The 22,200-nt window shown below is 36.4% G+C and overlaps 1 protein-coding gene across 3 annotated transcripts in view; it reads right to left on the bottom strand.

Moving 5' to 3' along the window:
* AGL (amylo-alpha-1, 6-glucosidase, 4-alpha-glucanotransferase) overlaps nucleotides 1-22,200 on the bottom strand; it is an 83,420-nt gene that overhangs the window by 14,570 nt on the left and 46,650 nt on the right. For all 3 annotated transcript variants that reach the window (XM_027058507.2, XM_053214506.1, XM_027058508.2), the window contains exons 22-28: nucleotides 18,577-18,713; nucleotides 18,195-18,328; nucleotides 16,731-16,906; nucleotides 12,587-12,689; nucleotides 9,068-9,293; nucleotides 7,723-7,834; nucleotides 383-518 (exon numbers count right to left, since the gene is read on the bottom strand). In XM_027058507.2, the coding sequence (XP_026914308.1) occupies nucleotides 383-518; nucleotides 7,723-7,834; nucleotides 9,068-9,293; nucleotides 12,587-12,689; nucleotides 16,731-16,906; nucleotides 18,195-18,328; nucleotides 18,577-18,713 (1,024 nt within the window). The remainder of the gene's footprint in view (nucleotides 1-382; nucleotides 519-7,722; nucleotides 7,835-9,067; nucleotides 9,294-12,586; nucleotides 12,690-16,730; nucleotides 16,907-18,194; nucleotides 18,329-18,576; nucleotides 18,714-22,200) is intronic.

Genomic DNA, 22,200 nt, shown 5'->3' with positions numbered 1-22,200 from the left:
AGTATTTCAAAAAGGACTGGGTAATGGGGTGTTTTCTATATGCATGAAAGATGGGCATAATGAAATGCTTACAATGAAAGCATTTTAGGTTAAGATCTTAACCACAGGGATAACGAATCATAATAATAATGAATCACTCCTTTGAGGTGCTTGTGGGGAATCACCCCACGAGAACTCCCTGAAAAGAACAGACAGCTTTCCTTGATGACTTGTAACAAGAGAGTTGTGTGTGTGTGCTGTGGGAGAGGAGGGGGTGGATGAAGGGAGGGAGATTTTGACCGATTTAATATGAAGACTTCGTGGTTAATAGAATAAAAGATTCCATAAGTATGTGGTTTTAAAAAGGGTATAATTATATATGCACAATACAAATAAATACTACCTCGGAGTGGCTGGGATTCCTCTGTTTCTGGCTCTGTCACTTTCTCCCATTTTATCCATCCATGTGCCGCAATTTAAGCGATTTCCTCCATAAACAAATCCTGTTTCTTCGTCAACACCTGCGGTTATATTGAAGCCTAGAAAAGCAAAATAAAACATTTATAAAATCTGAAAGGAATACAACAAACTAGGATAACTACTCTGGAGAGCACTGTGCTAATGCCTTAAAAGCTGAAGACATGTATGTTCTACCATAGAGTAGTTTCACTTCTAGACACATTAGAGAAATCTTTACCCATGTGCATATGAAGGTATGCACAAGGATATTCAATGCAACACTGTATTAGCAAGAAAATAAATAACTGCTGAGCAGAGAATTGAATAAACACTGTGGTTTATTCATACAGTGTAAAACTCTCTATACCATTTCAAATTAATGAACTAGATTTACATGAATCATAATGTTCAAAACCCCAAAACAAAATGATTGAGCAAACAAGTTGCAACAGGATATGCATAAGATACCTTTTCTTAAAAGTTTAAAATATAGACAGTACTAATATATATATTCATATAGGTCTATATGACTATGTCTAATATGATAATATTTAAAACACATAGTTATGTGTATATATTATAGTCTGAATACATATATAATGTATAATATACTGAATACATACTATATAATATACTGAATATATACTACGTAATACATATGTAATTTACACATACTCAAACACAAACTCATAAAATTCAAAACATAAATGGAAATAATAAACCCTGATTCTAGCATAGTCATTAATTATAGAGAGGGAGGGAAGAGAGAGAGAGATGAAGCTCTACATACAATTCTGATGGTTTATTTTCAACACAAAACAGAAAGATCTGAAGAAAATATGATCAAATGTTAATATCTGCCTAATTTTATTTCTAGGTTTCAAGGTGTAATTTATATTTTTCTCTAACTGGAATGTTTTACAATTAAATCTAAAAATTAAAATAATTCAGAGATATCACAAAAAATGTTCTTTTAAGTATAAAATCTATATCTATTTAGTGTCCTAACTGAAAGATAAAAAAGTATCAGTGATTTTTACCAGTTCAATCATGTATACAAATTGTATGTTACCACCACAAACAATAAATTAACTAAATGAGGTTTTAACTACTTTTTTTTTTTTTTTTTGAGAGAGCTTGAGTGAGTGAGGGGCAGAGAGGGAGAGAGAGAGAATCCCACAAGGGGCAGAAAGAGAGGGAGAGAGAGAGAATCCTGAAGCAGGGCTCCAGCTCACCTGATATGGGGCTTAAACTCATCCGATATGGGCCAGGACCTGAGCCAAAGTTGGATGCTTAACTGACTGAGCCACCCAGGCGTCCCTAACTACTGTTTAAAATGTAATTTAGAACATGCAAGAAGGAGTATAAGTTTTTGAGTTTACGTCAAAATTTGCCAATGACTTAGTGAGTTATCTGAAATAGCTGAAATAGATCACTTAAAAAGATGATCATTTTACAGTAAAAACAACAGTGTTTAAAAAAAGAGCAACAAGAATCCATAATCCTATTACCCTAACAAAAACTATTACATTTATGTATTCCTTTCTAATCTTTTCACAGAATAGTAATATTTTCATAAATAAATCCAACTATTTTTCATGTATTAGATTCAACACCCATATAGTTCTTAATATTCAAATATTACACAAATTATAAAAATTATAATCATTACAAATTATTGAATTTTTCATTCAAGTAAATGTAAACAGGGGCGCCTGGGTAGCTCAGTGATCCACAGTTCATGGGATCTCAACAGTTCATGTGATCTCACAGTTCATGGGATCAAGTCCCATGTGGGGATTCTCTCCTCCTCTGTCTGCCCCTCCCCCTCTCATACACACATTCTCTCTCTCAAATAAACATCAAAACAAAACAAATGAAGTCAATTTAAACATTTCCTCTTAGACATAATTATTTTATTCTTTTCTGTGATTATAAGCAAAGTTATGATCAGTATCATGTAATATGGACTTTTTGTGTTTTAGGTTATTTCATAGACTAGATTCCCAGAAATGGAATACATTTATGAACAAAAACATGTGAATATTTTGTATCTCATAAAATATATGTGGATCTCTCTCTCTCTCTCTCTCTTTCTCTCTCTCTCTCTTTCCAAGTTGCTTTTGAAGAATGAGTCAATTTGCAATACCATCAGTAGTATCTGAATATCTCTCAAAACTAAAATCTATTATTTGTTACTGTTTGCTATGGATTGAATTGTGTAAATGCCCAAATTCATATGTTGAAATCTTAACCCCAGTACATCAGAATGTGACTTTATTTGCACACAGGAATTTAAAAAGTTAATCACATTTGGGGCACATGGGTGGCTTAGTCGATTAAGCGTCCGACTTTGGCTCAGGTCATGATTTCAGTTTGTGAGTTCGAGCCCTGCATTAGGCTCTGTGCTGACACCTCAGAGCCTGGAACCTGCTTTGGATTCTGTGTCTCCTTCTCTCTCTGCCCCTCCCCCACTTGTGCTCTGTCTTTGTCTCTCAAAAATAAATAAATGTAAAAACAAATTTTTTTTTAAAAAGTTAATCACGTTAAAATAAGGGCATTAACCTGGGCTTTAATCCAATTTGACCAGTATCCTTATAAGATGAGGAATTTTGTGCACAGACAATGCACAGAAGGAAGCTGATGTGAAGATACAGGGAGAACACCATGTAACCATGCATATGGCCATCTACAAGCCATGGAGAAAGACCTGGAACAGATCCTTCTTTCATAGACCGAAGGTTGAGTCAACCGTCCCAACACCTAAATTTTGGACTCCTAGCCTCTAGGACTGATAGACAATATATTTCTGTCATTTAAGCCACCCAGTGTGTGGTACTTTGTTATCCTAGTCCCAGCAAATGAATACATTGGTTTTTTTTGCTAATAATAAACAGTAGACTTATAGAACTCACTATGTGCCATGTACTGCTCTAAGTGCTTTAACATACATATTTCATTGAATCCTTGTATCAACCTTAGGGGGTAGGTGCTGCTATTATCTCCCTTTTACAAATGTAGAAGAGAGAGGCAAAGAGAAGTTAAAACTTATCCAAGGGAACACAGCTAGAAAATGAGCAGAGATGGGATTTTTAAGATAGCAAGTCTGCGTCTAGCATTGGCGCTTTCATTCACGCTCTGTTGTCTCATGATAATTTAGTAGAGGAAAAATGGTGACCGACTTTAATATGAATTTGTTTGAGTGCCGGTAAGACTGACTGAATGCTTCTCTCATGTTTATTAATGGACTACCCATGTCCTTGGGCAAACTACTTGTCTGCCTCCCCTTCTTATTTCCTGAACTGTGAGCTAGGGATAGAGGTACTAGCCTCTGGAAAATGTTTGCAAAGTAATACACAAAGGCAAGGAGGCTTTTAATTTATCTGATATTAAATATATGACAATAATTGGATATTAAATACATGGCAATAATTGGATAATCAATGGTTAGTGATCTCCCTCTCAGAGATTTAGTGGAGCAAGAGAAACATACACAAAAAGGTACATGGGTTAAAATAATGTAAAAGGACAGGTTGCTTCAAATGTACAAAAAAAGTACCAAAGAAATCATATTTTTGTAGTTTCTGATGAAATGGCAAAATATGCCAGGCTATGGGATCTCTCCCCAAAATCACCCCTAGAGAAACTACAGAACTGAATGTGAGGTACTGATTTGAAGAATTCACATAATTTTTGGGAGAAACTGACAAAAACAAGTGAAACCTGACCAGCCACTCTTGGGCTTTCACTCTATCTAGGCTTTTAATGTTGTTGTGTTATAAGCTAATGAGATTGCCTCTTTTCAGAGCTGTATGGAGTTACTACTAATCAAGGGAACATGAGCTTATTGAGAAGAAGAAAACATTAGATACCAGATGAATCTAACTACTGTAAAAAGAAAAGAAGCAGGGTGCCTGTCTGGCTCAATTGGTAGAGTGTGGGACTTTTGATCTTGGGGTTGTGAGTTCAAGCCTCATGTTGGGTAAGAGATTACTTAAAAATAAAACCTTTAAGGGGTGCCTGCATGCCTAGGTCAGTTAAGCGTCCGACTCTTGATTTCAGCTCAGGTCACGATCTCATGGTTCATGAGTTTGAGCCCAGTGTCTGGATTTGTGCTAACAGCATGGAGCCTACTTGAGATTCTCTCTTTCCCCCTCTCTCTGTGCTCCTACCTCACTCTATCTCTCTCTCTTTCAAAAATAAAATAAACATTCAAAAAAATTAAAAAGAAAAAAGAAAAACACTTGAAGATAGTGTTCACATCACAATAAAAACAACTATAGCAACTTATAGATCACTTTTTACTAGGCAGTGTTCTGAGAGGTTTCATAAGTAACAAATAAATGAGATTAGCTCATTGAACTAATTCAAATAAATTTGAAGGATGTTGTGGGAGATATGGAAAGAAAAGATGATCAGATTGCACATAAAAGTTTATTGCTGTAGAATATATGAGGACCCCTTGAAATCAACAAGAAAAATACAGGAATGCTAAAAGAAAGATAAAGGCAAAGAACATGAAAGGACAATTTATAGAAAAGGAAACTTTCTAAAAAGGTATTAACATATGAATAATACTCAAATTCACCAGTGATAGGAGAATCACAAGTAACAACAATTACATATTGTTTTACACCCATGAGATTAGTGGACAATGCGGGTGGGCACAGAAGAAGCCACTTTGATTGTCAGTGGGAATACAGACTGGCATAATAATTATGGAAACAAATTTGGTAGTACTTAATCAAAGAGCATAAGAGTATAGTATATATAGCTCTGATACAGCAATGCTAAGTGAAATAAGCCAGACACAAAAGGACAAATACTGCATGATTCCATGTACATGAGGCATGTAGAATAGTCAAATTTACAGAGGCACAAAGAAGAATAGTGGTTATTAGGGATGAGGGAGGAGGGAATGAGGAGTTATTGTTTACTGGGCACAGAGTTTCAGTTTAAGATGAAAAGTTCTGGAGATGGATAGTGATGATGGTTTCATAATAACGTGAATGTACTTAAAGCCATTGTACACTTAAAATGATACATTTTATGGTAAAATGCTAAACATGTTATGTGGATTTTGCTACATACACAAGAAACCTCAATAGTGGAAAAAACCAACACTCCAATTAAAAAATGGGCAAAAGACACAGACATTTCATCCAAAAGAGATACAAATGGCAAATAAGCACATGAATGGATGTTCAATACCATTGGTCATTAGGGAAATGCAAATTAAAACCACAATGGGTAGTGGTGTACCCAACTATCAGAACAGCTTAAAAAAAGTGATTAACGTCAAATGCTGCTGAGGATGTGGAGAAGCTGGATCTCTCAAGTTTGCAGAAGGGAATGTAAAATGGTACACCACTTTGGAAAATAGTTTGGCAGTTTCTTATAAAACAAAATCCATACTTACCATATGACCCAATCACATTCTCAGGCATTTGTCCCAGAGAAATAAAAATTTATGTTCATACAAACACCTGTATATAAATGTTCATATTAGCTTTATTTATATTAACCAAAAAATGGAAATAATCAAAATGTCCTTCAACAGATGAATGTTATATCCAGGAAAGAGAATACTACTGAGTAATAAAAAGGAATAAACTACTGATACATGCAACAGCTTGGATGGACCTCAAAGGGAATTATGCTTAGTGAAAGAACTTATCTCAAAAATTTACATGCTATATGATTCCATTTATATACATTCTTAAAATGACAAAACTACAGACTCTTAAATACAGAGAACAAACTGAGGGTAGATGGGGGGGTAGGGGAGAGGGGAAAATGGGTGAAGGGCATTGAGGAGGGCACTTGTTGGGATGAGCACTGGGTACTGTATATAAGCCAATGTGACAATAAATTATATTAAAAAAATAAAAATTAAAAAAAAATGACAAGACTATAGAGATGCAGAACAGATTAGTAGTTGCCAGAGACCAGGGATTGTTGGTGTGACTCTTAAGGGGTAGCACAAAGAAGACATTTCTATATATTGATTGTGGTAGCGATTACATGAAGTTACACATGGGGCAAAATTACACAGAGCCATGCACACACATGTACACACACAAATGAGTTAATGTAAGAATGGTGAAAATTGAATATGGTCTAGTTAACAGAATTGAACTAATGTCAGCTTCCCGATTTTGATATTGTATTACAGTAAGATATAGACAAAATAGATAAGATATCCTCATTGGGGTAGCTGGATGAAGGCCTCAGTATACTCTTATGTGTCATTTTTACAGCTTTCTATCAATCTCTAATTCTTTCAAAATTAAAAAGTTAAAATCTACATGCACATAAAGCAGTATATGTTTCACAGAACACTATATAAATATACAGCAAATGTACATGTATTGTATGCCCTGCATGTGTCTTTATATTACTTCCTGTATGGAATGTCTCTAGAGGGAATGGATAATAAAATAAATTGTCATTAGCCTTGCATTGGCTGATGATGATAGTGTGCCATAAAAATAGGAACATGATAAACTTAAAAGAGGTTAAAAAAGTAGATCTATTTTAACTCTGTAGACAAAGCTTTTTACAAAAAGAATCTTATAAGAGCCTAAGTTACAGAGAAAGATGGTGGACAAAATCCTAGCTCTGCCACTTAGTAGCTGTGTGACTCTGGGCAAGCTACTCTGCTTCGGTCATCTTATCAATACAGCTGGGAACAATATAATGCATCCCCAATGTTCTTGGGAGTGTTAAATGGGAATAACATAGGTAAAGTAGTTAGCACAATGCCCAGCACATAGTAAGCCCTCATTTATTATGCTTATAAATGCAACCACCAAAATTACCTTTTAAATTGGCTGGCAAAAAGGTACAAAATTAAAAAGATACACAATTTTATCTTTCCTCTAGAAACTAAAACTAAACCGGTGAGATCAGGAACTGTGTTAATCTTTCTCATTGTTATATTTTGAAGTTTCACACACAAATAAAATATTTGTCAAATACATGAACAATTAGGGGCTCCTGGGTGGCTCAGTCAGTTAAGCGTCTGACTCTTGGTTTCAGCTCATGTTACGATCTCACAGTTTGTGGGATAGAGCCCCACAATGGGCTTTGTGCTGACAATGCGGAATCTGCTTGGGATTCTCTCTCTCTCTCTCTCTCTCTCTCTCTCTCTCTTTCCTTCTCTCTCTGCCCCTCCCCTGCTCTCTCTCTCTCTTAAAACAAACAAACTTAAAAAAATACATGAACAATTACAAGGTTTAATTCCACCTCATCAGTAAATCTTTACTATGTAAAGTTATGTACCTTCATCCTTCATGTTTCGATCTATCTGTGGCCCAGCATTCCTTTCTCGGAACTGTATGCCCTGCATATGTCTTTGCATTACTTCCTGTATTACTTCAAACAATGGCTGATCCTGTTTGGGATACAATGGATGTTATTTTTGTTAGAAACTGCATTTTTCTTACCTTTTCCCAAATCCCACAACTGTAGTTTTGTGAAAACATATTTTCCTCTGGAAGAGAAATGGGGTGGGACTGGGGAAGGAAGCTCCTATACCCCACATTAAACAGTCAGCCTCTGGCATATGAATGTTTAACATACTGTAGTTTCGACTATTCATGTCTGTGATATGAAATAGTTTGTAATTTTGCTGACACATGAAAATGAATCTTGTGAGTTTGTATAGTTTCTGTTCAAGTGAACTGTGCAGATAATAAATGTATCTAGCTTCTACAGAAGCTACAGAAATCTAAATTGGCATTGCTGTTTTTACGCATCCACATATATAGTAACAGGGATAAATTACATGGTAAAGTGACACTTTAGGTAAAAACTTTTTTTGACAAATGTTCTTTGAATATTTCATGACAAAAATATCATGGGGGCACAGATCTCAGCTAACTTTAAGATGGTTTAGAAGTTCTCCACAATCACATACCAAACAAACTATAATATAAAGGTGGATCAGAAATGGCAAAAGTACATAATCTTTGTACATTATTGACTGGGAAGAAAACCACTCAAAACGTTTATTTTTTCTGCACTGTTCACAAGGTAAGGGCATTGTGGTTTGGTGATCAGGCTCTCCACAACCTTGTTCACCCTTTCCACTATCTCTTATTACCTTGCAGGTGCCCTACACAAAAAGTCAAACTAGACTGAGCAGCATGTCCTAAATGTGCTTCAATCCACCCTGCACTTTATTTTTCCTTTAATCTTTGATGTTTTCTCACAACTTCCCTCATCTCTGCTGAAATCCTACTCCCCTTTTAAGGTTCAGTTGAGGTGAAATTTTAGCTACTTTATGAAGTCCTCACTAAGAACCAACTACCTATTAGATTCTCTCTCTCTCTTTTATGCATGGCATTTCCTATACACCTTTTTGTAATGACCATAATATGTATATGTTATCTTTTCTACCATGTTGCAAGTTCCTTCCTTGAACTTGAAGTTTGAACTTGCACTTGAAGATAAGAAGCAGTCTTATCACTGCAATCTTTCAAAGTCCTAGCAGGTGCTAAACAAATACCAATACTTGAATTCTTCAGATCTGGATTCTTAATTACATGCACTTTTATATTTTATACACTTTTACAGCTAGAAGTCATTTTTCGGGAAAAAGAAATTATTTTAAGATGATTTTTACCAGTGTGCCGGCAGACAAAGGAGCAGAATCATCTGTAGGATACATTCTGGAAACTGGGCACTTGAGAATGTCTAGGCCATTGGGAACGAATTTACAATAATCCTGAACACACTGTAGCCACCACCACACAGCATCCCGGCAATTGTATCTGGCATAAGTTCCTTCGCCCAGGAGATTAGGAATGAGACCGTGTCTCAGGGTACCAGCAAATGCTAAAATAATATTCCTAAAACAACAGAATTAGGTGGATCATTTGATATGAAAACAATCAGTTAAAAATTTTTAAGTCCCTTTTTGTGACTACTATTTCTTCCCTTCTTTGAAATTTCATGGAGAAGTGGCCATAATATGATACATCAAGCACTGAATTAAAGGCCAGAAACCTTGATCCTAGCCCTGGCTTTTTCTCTGACAATCTTACCTTCTCTGGGATAGTTTTTTTTAATCTGTGGATTTAGGGATTGGACTGGGTGGTTTTTAGGGCCCCTCATATCTCTAGATTCTACTTTTGAAATCTTTGGTATTTCAAAATCTAACTATGAAATGAACTAGCAGATATGAAGAGCAGATATGAAGAGTAAATATGAAGATATGAAGAGCAAAGCAAATATGTAAGAAAATAAATGAGTAAAAGTTGACCTTGAAAATCATGATTTATTTTCAAAAACTGGTAGAGAATACATCTTTTAAAGTATTATTGTACTGTCATATACCAAATGACTACTTCGTAAGATGGCATATTGCATTCTAAAATCTAACACGTAAGAAATAAGAAGACTGAGATTTAAAACCTAGCATTGCTATCTGTATGACCTAGGAAAAGTCATTTAAAATGTCTGGCCTCAGTGCTTTTTGGCTAAACCATTTGGAAATTTAATTAGTTTTGTGTCTCAGTTTAATGCCTGTCTCTTAAATAATAGTGCAATAAAAATCCTTCTTATATCCTGCAGCACAAAAGTGTTAGTATGGATAGTGACAGTTCCAATTAATAAAAGGTCAGAATGCAGCAATCTTAGCCATCCAGAACAATGTCACACACTTGAAAGTTGAATACAAAGACTTCTGTCCATGAATATCTCTGCCAGAAGGAGGAAGTAGAACTCTCTGTGGTAGAGATAGCCATGTGTCCACCAAAATGGCTTTCCCCCATGTCCCAACCTACTTTAGAGCTGGCTGTGACCAGATTACTGGATTCTAAGGCAAACATGTGAATGGAACTGATGTATGTTAAGTACACAGAACAGGTGCATTTTCCTTAGGCTCTTTCCCTCTCTGCCAGCTGATTGGAGAATAGTACTCAGAGGCCCTGGGAGATGGTCGATCCTCAAGATGAAGGAGCCTGTATCCTTGAATCACTATGTGGAAAGCTGCCTCCTGAACACCCATTTGGGGCGAGAAGCAAGAAATAAATTTCGTCTGTGAAAAACCATTTTATAAAGAAAAAACATTTTTTTTTAATATTTATTTTTGAGATAGAGAAAGAGACAGAGTGTGAGCGGGGGAGGTGGAGAGAGAGAGAGGGAGACACAGAATCCAAAGCAGGCTCCAGGCTCCAAGCCATCAGCACAGAGCCTGATGTGAGGCTCGAACTCACAAACCATGAGATCATGACCTGAGCCAAAGTCAGATGATTAACCGACTGAGCCACCCATGTGCCCTAAGAGTTTATAATTTATATAGCAGCTAGTACTACCCTAACACATACATTATCCTCTTGGAATCATCTAGATCAGGGTAGGCAACCTTTTTTCTATAAAGGACCAGAAAGTAAATATTTTAGGCTTTGTTGGCCATATATATGGTCTCAATCATGTATTCTTCTTTTTTAAATGACTCTTTAAAAAGGTAAAAATTATTCTTTGCCCCAGGTGATACAAAATAGGCGGTAGGCCATATTTCATCGACCCCTGATCTAGACAGTCATATGTGAAATTGAGAAGGAGAAATTGTTGGTAGTATATAGAAGTGATAATTGAGAGCCCAGATAACAATGAAAATGATAATAATGATTAAAAAATTAACATTTGTGTAACATATGTGACAGATACTGTTCTAGACGCTATAACTGTATAGCTCATTTAATCTTCACAAAACCCCTGTAGGTTAAGTACTATCACCATTTTACGGAGAGTACAACAAAGATAAATAATGTGTCAGCTGGTAGTTTGGAACCAGGATTAGAACCTGGCAGTCTGGCTGAAACCCAATTTCTTAGCCATTGTGCTGAATTCTGATGTTCCATTTCCTACTTTTTAATCATGGTAATTTAGAGCATTTGGGGAAGAAGCAAACAGCATCCCAAATCTCTACTAAAATGGTCTCTTTAGTCAATAAGAAATGATCTTATTATATTAGGTTAGCAGGGAAGAATATGATACATTTCAGATGCCTACTTAGAAATTTTCAATTTTAAAAGGATTGAAAACAAAATTTTTGTCATTTGAAGAGGCAATGACAGTTATTTTCTGAATGACATCAAAACAAGTTATCATATAAATGCTTTTTTTGCTGAAAGTTTTAACTTGTAGAGCAGTGCTATCAAACTTTAGCCTTGGGCTGCTGAAAATCACCTGGAAAACACAGATTTCTACCTGGTACTCTGCCCTCTCTATCCCCACATTCGGAGGTCCAGCATAAGGATCAAGAATTTACATTTCTAACAAGTCCTCAGATGATGGTGACACTGCTGGTTGGTGGCACGGAGTTGTGCTCATTTGAGCAGCACTGCTATAATAGCCTCCCTCTTCTGCCTTTGGTAGTTCCATGCATACGATTGTGACACTAAGAAACACTATTTTAAAGCTAAAAAAACATAAAACTGGAGGTTCCAAGGCCTGACAACAGATAAGAGGAAAAGCTGATACTACAATTCTTTCTACAGGACTCAGTGTTCATTATAGAAGGAAAAAAATGATAAAATTCAAATTTACCTAAAGGTGAATCTGAGTTCTTATAGTTAATTCAGGCATAGAAGTTTTATTCTTTAGTGAGTGATGTTAGTAACATGGTTAAATATTTTTTAGTTTTACTGAAATCAATTAGCAAATGCTGAAGATAACCTGACCTATAACATGAAGGACTAGAACTTAGTAACTTCAAAAATTTTCACTACTTTGAAATTCTGTGATCTTATTAAATGAACATGTATAAAATAAAATAGGGGCACCTGGGTGACTCAGTCGGTTCAGCGTCTGACTTAGCTCAGGTCATGATCTTACAGCTCGTGAGTTCGAGTCCAGTGTCAGGCTCTGTGCTGACAGCTCAGAACCTGGAGCCTGCTTCGGATTCATTCTCTCTCTCTCTCTCTCTCTCTCTCTCTCTGCCCCTCCCCCCTCATACTCTGTTTCTTTCTCTCTCTTTCTCAAAAGTAAATACACATTAAAAAATATTAAAAAAAAAACACCTAAGGAAAACCTACCTCCCAACTGTTACAAATAGTTGGCAAGGAGGAAGGTTTGAACAGCATGTGAAAAACATTTAGACACAAACTTGCGCTCCAACTCTTTAGAGATCTCCTACCTGGCCTCCAAATAGCGTCCAGTAATCAGCAGTAGACCTCTCAGTGCAATAAAAGTATCCCTTCCCCAGCAGCGGAAAATACCAGAAGAAAAATGAGGTAAACCTAATAGAAAACACAACAAAGTAATATATTAATAATACACCCAAGCCCCTATGAACTCCATTACTATAGGCCAGTTGCTTTAAGCGTGGGGGACAAGAATAAGCTATAGGGAGTCTGCAAGCCCTCTAAAATTATATGCAAAATGTGTGATGTATTTATACCTACATCAACTTTTGTGTGATGAGGTTCCATATTCTTATTACTTTCTTTTTTTTTTTTTTCAACGTTTATTTATTTTATTTTTGGGACAGAGAGAGACAGAGCATGAACGGATGAACGGGGGGGGGGGGGGGGGCAGAGAGAGAGGGAGACACAGAATCGGAAACAGGCTCCAGGCTCTGAGCCATCAGCCCAGAGCCCGACGCGGGGCTCGAACTCCCAGACCGCGAGATCGTGACCTGGCTGAAGTTGGATGCTTAACCGACTGCGCCACCCAGGCGCCCCTCTTATTACTTTCTTAAGGGAATCCATGATTTTGAAGATATTAAGAATCAAGGACGAGAGGGATACTTACCTGAATTGATTAGAATGTGAGTCTTTAAACTTTAAAGATAAACTTTCTTTTAATAAGTTAAAGCTAAATTGAAATCAGAGATCTAGTATTTAACATATAAACAAACAATACAGTGTTAATTATATATATATATATTTTGAGTAACACAAGTGGGAAAGTTTAATGAAGTGAAAAGTACACTCTCCAGATATGAGAACAGATAAGCTCAAGAAAAAGACAGCTGTGCCATATAATGTTAATGATATATTTGAAAAGATTCCACCTGCAATTTAAAGGTAAGAAATTACTCTAAATACAAAATGATTACCTTACTGATATATAATTAAATATGTTTATTAATCGATCCGTCTAGAGACAAACTTTAATACCAAATTTCCCATTAATTCAAAACAACTTAAAAGTGTTAGACTTTGTTAGCCAGTTTTTATAAATGAAAATAAGGATTTCAGGTGCTAAATAACTTGAACATTCTAGGTAACTACAGCCTTTATGCATGAGATAAGATAGGGTGATTGATGGATAAAATCTACAACTTTTAGATTGAGTTTGGTTTCTTATAAAACAAGTAAAGAATATATTGTTATCTTTATTGGTACCAAAAACAATGATCAGTGGAAAGTAAAGGAAATTAGCATTCCACTCAAAACAAGAACTATGCTAAAGCATAAATGCAACACATTTTTCAGGAAGGGAAAACTAAGGACATAAAATGTACACAGTGTTCATTCATAACTATCTTCTAAACACTTAACACTATATGACATTACCTTGTTTGCTTGTTTTCTGGTTTGTTGAATGAATAAATGTCTCTCCATAGTGGAAAATAAGATTCACGACAACAGAAACCTTATCTGGCTTGTTTACCAAACTATATCTATTGCTAAAAGTTGTAACTGGTAAGAAAAAATTATAAAAATGTATTGCATGAATGAAATAAAAGACTAATTATAAAAGGCAAATTGTGGGGTGCCTGGGTGGCTCAGTCAATTAAGCATGTGACTCTTGATTTCTGCTCAGGTCATGATCTCACGATTCGTGAGATCACTCCACGTTGGGCTCTGTCCTGACAACTCAGAGCCTGCTCGGGATTCTCTCTCTGATCTCTCTCTCCATGCTGGCACAATCTCTCTCTCTCAAAATAAATAAATATACATTTTTAAAAAAAGGTAAGTTGAGAAGTGAAAGAATTTGACTGAGATAAAAGAAAATTTTGGCCATTCCTAAGTATACTTCACAATTTAAGTTTCTGCTTATTGGGTCTTTGCCTTCTTGGAGAGTCGACATTACTTTCTATTAAGAAGGATCAGAACTAAAGGCAATATTAGACGTTTCTTTTCTACATTGTCTCTAAAATAATGGTACAAAATTTCTCTAAACACTTTGTGTATTATTTGCACATGGTTGTTTATTAATATATGGTTTATATATGGTTGATGATTGTAACTTTGATGACGATGAGGACAGTGGACATCTATAATACCACTCTATGCCACACAGACTTCCTGGTACTTTAACCCATTTAACACTTTGAATAAATTATGAGTATAGATAGATTTAAGGGTGAATTTGAGTTGTTATGCCCTAAAGTACAGGCAATTTGTCTTTGGGAAGAAGTCAAAACTATAAAATCTCTAGCACTGATATGTGGAAATGTTAGCGTTAACCTTTTGACCTCTAAGAGTATAGGACTTACCACATATCTTCTGAGTGATTTCTACCTTGTCAATTATTACACAAGTTTACAATTATAATTTTTTTTGGTACTATTGTCACCAAAGACCTTGGTATTCATTTTAAAATGAACCCCCAAAAACCTATCTGCAAAAATGAGCACAGTTCTGTTTTTTGTTAGTATGTAGCATACAGAACAGTCTCTGGGGATACTAGAAGGAAATATCAAAACTTCTATTTATATTTATCAACTTACCTTTCTGGTTTCTTAAAAATTTTTTTTGACATTTATTTATTTTTTGAGAGGCAGACAGAGAGTGCGAGTGGGGGAGAGGCAGGGAGACAGAGGGAGACAAAGAATCTGAAGCAGGCTCCAGGCTCTGAGCTGACAACACAGAGCCTGATGGGGGGCTTGAACCTATGAACTATGAGATCATGACCTGAGCCAAAGTCAAATGCTTAACTGATTGAGCCACCCAGGTGCCCCATTACCTTTTTAGTTTCTATTTTTATTTTACACTGTACAAGATTATATCAGATATCATAACATATCAATATACCAGTTATGATACCAGTATATCAGTATATTTATTTTGGGAGTGCTTAACAATAGCAGTGCATAGTCAAGAATGTTGAGATCACTATACTGTGTAATAGGCTTCTAAGCAGTGGGCTTTAAAACCAAATTCTGCATATCATTTTTTTTTCCACAATGACCCAGTTCAGTTTCATGAGCATCTGCATGAATTCACAGGGGAAATTAAGTACCAGGAGGAGATGATATTGAGTGAAAATCTAAAACATGATTATATAATTAAAACATTCAGAGGATTCATATGATCATTCTAAATGAAAAGTTAATTTCTTTTTTAGTTGTCAGGTCTTAAGAAGTCTTTTTTCTTGGTCTGAGTAGATGCAAATTTAAGGGTAAACAGAGGAAATTACATAACTACTATTATTTTCATCCTGCAATTTGGTATTTTTCAGTTTAGTTTGGAAAGTTTTAAATTCAGTGGTGTTAAGTATTAAGCACTTTCTAGAAATAGCTTGAAAAAATTAAAAAGAAAATAAAAGCCTGTTCTTTAGCCTATTTTGCTTACTGAGATTTGTTTCTTGATTCAGGTTTTAATACTACTTGCAGGAAAGGATGCCAACAAATAGAGTTGAAAGAATTTTATTGCAATTAGACACATAATAAAAATTATTTAACATTTGTTTTGTGTTTTGTAACATGTAGAGGATCTTCCTATTATCTCTTGGTAATTTGCAAGGTTGAGTTAATTTTTTTAACTGTTTATTTTTTAGAGAGAGAGAGAGGGAGACAGAAAGCAAGCAGGGGAGGGGTAGAGAGAGAGGGACACACAGAATCAGAAGCAGGCTCCAGGCTCTGAGTTGTCAGCACAGAGCCCGATGTGGGGCTCGAACTCACGGCATGGACCGCGAGATCATGACCTGAGCTGAAGTTGGATGCTCAACCAACTGAGTCACCCAGGTGCCCCTTGAGTTAATTTTTTAAATTGGGAAAGAAGTATAATATAATGTAAAAGAGTAGTAAAACAAATCTGATAAAAAAAAATACAAAATACTCAGAGTTGGAAAAAATAGAAACATGCAGAAGAAAAGGATTAATGAGCCACAATGAAAACACACAAATAAATGTCTGTTGCACAGTATTAATTAAATAGTAAGCACAATTGTTAGTTTTACAAGTGAATAGCTATGGAATTTTACTAAGCAGTCACATAAAATCTTGGGTAACATCATGAGTTTTTTTAAAAAATTAGTCATTTCCCCATAGCTTTTCCTCTTTGAAAAAATATTGACTGACACATTTTAACCTGTTTGTAATTTCTTACCTGCAGCTAGAGATACACAATATTGCTCCTTTTCTTTTGTGATCTCATTTAGCCTATATGGCACATCCATGAGTGAAGGTGAAAGACGTGGCAGAGAAGGGCACTTTCCTACTCCACACATTTGCACTGATCCCAGTGAAAGGTGTTTCACAAAGGTAGAACCATTCTGAACAAAGCTGTAACAAAGTGACCGAGTTTAAAATATTTGTAGAGGGGCACCTAGGTGGCTTAGTCAGCTGAGTGTCTTACTCTTGATTTTGGCTCAAGTCATGATCTCATGGTTCGTGAGATTGAGCCCTGAGTCAGGCTCTGTGCTGAGCCTGCTTGGGATTCTTTCCCTTTCTCTGCCCCTCCCCTTCTTGTGCACATTCTCTCTCTTTCTCTCTTTCCTCTCGAATAATAAATACACTTAAAAATATTATTTGTAGAAATGCAAAATTGTGGTGTTCATACCACATACTTGAAATCTACTCTCAACAGATCTTAAGTGTACAATGCAATACTGCTATTTACAGGCACAATGGTACACAGCACATTTCTAGAACTTACTCATCTTGCATACCTACTATTTCAAAATTATTTAGCAGTGTCATTTTATTTGGTTTCTTTCAAAGTCTCTCTACGCAGATGTGTAAAAATGGTAACACTAGTTGAAAACATTTTCAATTTGGTTAGATTTCAGAACTGCTTTCATTTTACCCAATATTACAACTGGCGTTAAGTCCATGACCTTGTTGTGCCAAATGGAAGGAAGGGCTGAAGTTCTGTTCTTTCTGAAATTATGCCCAAATCAATTTGGTGGCTCTTCAGTGGCACATTAGATCTGTAATTTCATTTTAGGGAAATTCATCACTAAAGGCAGATTTCATTCATAATAACAGAATAATTTTTTTCTTAGTTAATGAAAAATTAGAAAAAGAACTATATATGCATATTCTTTTAAAACATTTTTTAAAAACATTTTTATTTATTTTTGAGAGACAGAGCACGAGCAGGGGAGGGGCAGACAGAGAGGGAGACACAGAATCCAAAGCAGGCTCCAGGCTCTGAGCTATCAGCACAGGCCCTGATGCAGGGCTTGAACTCACACACTGTGAGATCATGACCTGAGCTGAAGTCTGACGTTTAACTGACTGAGCTACCCAGGCATATTTTGTATGCATATTCTAAACTTATATCCATTAACGTAACAAGTCAGTGAGTAAACAGAAACAAATAATATAAAACAATTAAATTTTCTCATGAACATGTTTTTTTAGCTTTACTGAACAGATTTTAATGGGGATGTTTGTTTTTATATGCTCCAGATTAAAGGATGCAAATATATTTATTGTCCACTTACAGACTCTCAGCTCTGAGTCTATGACAATTCCTTACATTTTGGTCTTTCAAATGTGTGTATAAACTGACTGCATACAGTTTCTACACAAGCATGCCTATTTACTCAAGCTTTGTTGGATATACCTTGACATCTGCTTCCATGCTATATCCAGAAGAGTGGTGTATGCACCGATTAGGATAGCATCAAAGTAGCATGGGATAAGATAACGTGGGATCTGCTTCAGGTAGAAGAACATAGCCTGCAACCATTTACCAACCTGTCATAAAAATAATTTTAGAAGTTAATTCGGTGTGTTTACAGGCTGGATGCATTTTAAGAGGTAAATCCAAACATGCATCTATTATCTAATAATCCACTAGATTTCCATTTATTAGAATCAGAAGATGATGAAGAAGGGAGGGAAATATTTCAGGTCAGAAAACAATGTTAATTTTATAGATACCATAGTAATATAATTTTTATTTGTGTCCTTGTTTTTTTCAGCTAGAACATAGCTTTACTTACTTCAGCAATAGTTCCTGACCGCGAAATAAGCCGGTTACTGACATAGTCAATCATCCAATCTCCAGATCTCAAATTATCACAGAAGGGATGCCCCAAGTCATTCTTTGGTCTTATTTCTGCCAAGACGGACATTAATCCTGAAAATTCATAGAAATATCATGCTGTTATTAGCAGAGGCAACTTGTTCCCATAGCCTGGACTACTGCTGTCTCTAATGATTTAGGGTGAACACATATAGACGTAGACACAAGGGCTGCAAAGACCACAGTGGCACTTCCCGTGGTTGGAGATAAGTGTGGCAACAGTGGCTGGGCCCAAGATACAAAGACATACTGAAGGGGACTACTGTCATAGGAGCTATGCCGAGCTTTCCAAGATGCTTAACTTCTGGGACTTGTTTTGTTCTTTTGAATTTGAATATTATAATATTCAAAGGCAACTAAATGTCATAGTTTCCTTACCCTAAGGCACTGGGGAAAAATTGGTAAGTCTGTGTCTTCTCATAGTGGAAAGTGGTAGATTCATTACTATTCAGGCAATCACAGGACTGGTTTCAGAGAGAACAAGAGCATCTCTGGTAACAATAATAACAAAGCCGGCTTTGGAAAGAATCTTTGAAATATAACAAGAGCTAGCTGGGACTAAACAAACCATCAAGGTGAATATATGGGCATATCCTTAAGTAATACTCAACAGAAACTCATAGAATTCCTATGCATACATAGCAGAGTCTGTTATTTCAATGACAGAACAATAGCACTTCTTTGGTTGCCCAATGCAATAATTTCCACCTTAAAAATATTATATTAATAGCCTCACCACGTTCACTTTGACTAAATTTATTTATATATTTAGAATTTAATTTTACTGTGTATGTAGCATGTCTCGAGAAGTTGAAAAAATAATTATATAAATTTAAGATGTAGTTCTTTCTCTCAAGGGCCTTTACAACCTTCTTTGGGAAACAAAGCTTAAAACATAAAAAAAAACAACTAGAAAATAAGACAGTATAAAATAACATTTCACTTTTGCCCTAGTATTTTAAGGGAAGGCAAACATTGCTCAGCAAATGTAAGCTCCGCTTGTTTAATAATGGTGACATGATGGAGCAGCGTTTTAGAAAAAGAGATCTGATATATCAATGGGATGGGATGATTTGTGGAAGAGGTAACAAGAGGTTGGAAAACAGGTTACTTGGTTTTGCAGACGGGACTTAGTCTTTGAATAGGGTGCTAACTATGAAAATAAAAGAATATGGCATATCACAGAGAACACAGAAAAAAATCCAGTCATAATCACTGATTAAATAGTGAAGATAAGAGGGATGGATCCAAAAATAGATTCCTGGATTCCAACATGACTGAGTATGTATTATTGTAAGAAGTAGAGAAGAAGAGAAAGGGAATGTGGCTTAGGGGAGAGAAAGTCAGTGAAGTTGGTTGGTTTGATGTAACTGGATATTGCTATTTAAAAAAATTTTTTTAATGTTTATTTATTTTTGAGAGAGAGAGAGAGAGAGAGAGAGAGAGAGAGAGCGTGTGTGCGTAAGCACGGGGGAGGGGCAGAGAGAGACAGAGACCCAGAATCTGAAGCAGGCACCAGGCTCTGAGCTGTCAGCACAGAACCTGACATTGGGCTTGAACACACAAGCAGTGAGATTATGACCTGAGCTGAAGTCTGATACTCAACCGACCGAGCCACCCAGGCACCCTGAATGTTGCTATCAAGAGCCTGCTAGAAATATTCAGTGGAATGTTGGAAACACTAAACTGTCAGAGAAAAAAGGGATTGATATAAAGAAAAAAATAAATCAGGACAGAGTTAGTAACGAACTAGACTTAACTCTAAGAAAGGAAAGAAAAGAAGTTCATGGAGGGGCGCCTGGGTGACTCAGTCGGTTAAGCGTCTAATTTCGGCTCAGGTCGTGATCTCGCAGTTCATGAGTTCAATCCCCACATCTGGCTCTGTGCTGACAGCTCAGAGCTTGATGCCTGCTTCAGATTCTGTCTCCCTCACTCTCTGCCCCTCCCCTGCTCATGCTCTCTCTAAAATAAAAAATTAACATTAAAAAAAAAAAAAAGTTCATGGAAGTCTTTTCTGTCAAGTAGCAGGTGTTCAACAGCTCAGAGTGAAAATGGAATGAATAGCTGTTTATGACTGGTAACATATACATTTCTTTATTTCTCACAGCACAAAACATTATGTGTTGAAAGTGAGACTGTTTTAGAAAAAAGTGTCATAAGTACAAAAATCTGAAATTTACTGACAGCTTCTTATGTGCTTAGTTTTGTAGAAAGTATAAAAGCTAAAAAACAAGAATGCAAAAAAGGCAAACATTCTTTTTTCTCAAGGTACAATCTACTTAGTGGAATTAAAAAAAATTTTTTTTAACGTTTATTTATTTTTGAGACAGAGAGAGAGAGACAGAGCATGAACGGGGGAGGGGCAGAGAGAGAGAGACAGAGTCGGAAGCAGGCTCCAGGCTCTGAGCCATCAGCCCAGAGCCCAACGCGGGGCTCGAACTCACGGACCGCGAGATCGTGACCTGAGCTGAAGTCAGACGCTTAACCGACTGAGCCACCCAGGCGCCCCTTAGTGGAATTTTAAAGCTAATAACCACCAAGTACTAACTATGAACCAAGCATTGTCTAAGTGCTTTACATGTATTATCTCATTTAATCCTTGTGGTAGGCACTAGTACTGTTTCCATTTTATAGATGAGAAAATTGAACCATGGAGAGCTTACTCTAAGGTTATACAGCTAGTTAGTATAGAACCAGCAAGTCTGGTTCTAAATCCTTTTTTCCCCCAAATTTATTTATTTATTTTCAGAGAGAGCAAGTGGGGGGAGGGGCAGAGAAAGAGGGAGTGAGAGAGAATCCCACGCAGGCTCTATGCTGCCAGCACAGAGCCCAACACAGGGTCCAACTCTGGAAACTGTGAGATCATGACCTGAGCAGAAACCAAGAGTTGGACGCTTAACTAACTGAGCCACTCAGGCATCCCTAGAGCCCATTCTTAACCACAACAATAAAGATTCACAAAACACGTTGTGCTAATTACTAAAATACGCAATATATTCCAAGGGCCAAGTAAGAGGAATAATAAATTAATACAATGGGTATCTAGGGGACAAAGAAATAACTGTGAAAATTAATAGTTAAGGAATGCTTTGTGGAAAATGTAAGAATTGAATTCATCTTTATTATTTATTATTTAAAAAAAATTTTTTTTAACGTTTATTTATTTTTGAGACAGAGAGAGACAGAGCATGAACGGGGGAGGGTCAGAGAGAGGAAGACACAGAATCTGAAACAGGCTCCAGGCTCTGAGCGGTCAGCACAGAGCCCGATGCGGGGCTCGAACTCACGGACCTTGAGATCATGACCTGAGCCGAAGTCGGCCGCTTAACCAACTGAGCCACCCAGGCGCCCCTGAATTCATCTTTAAAGATGGGTTAGATGGACAAAGAAAATAAGGAGCTGCAAAGGAGGCATGATACATGGGATCCTATATGAACCAGGAACACATGTGTGATAAACCAAATTTTGCGGACAAACATCCAAGAAAATATTTCCAACCAGATGGGTTAAACTGATAATTAAATATTTAGCTCCTATGTTC

The sequence above is a fragment of the Acinonyx jubatus genome, chromosome C1 (assembly GCF_027475565.1).
Source record: "Acinonyx jubatus isolate Ajub_Pintada_27869175 chromosome C1, VMU_Ajub_asm_v1.0, whole genome shotgun sequence".
Taxonomy (NCBI): domain Eukaryota; kingdom Metazoa; phylum Chordata; class Mammalia; order Carnivora; family Felidae; genus Acinonyx; species Acinonyx jubatus.
This window is presented reverse-complemented; position numbering and strand designations above follow the sequence as displayed.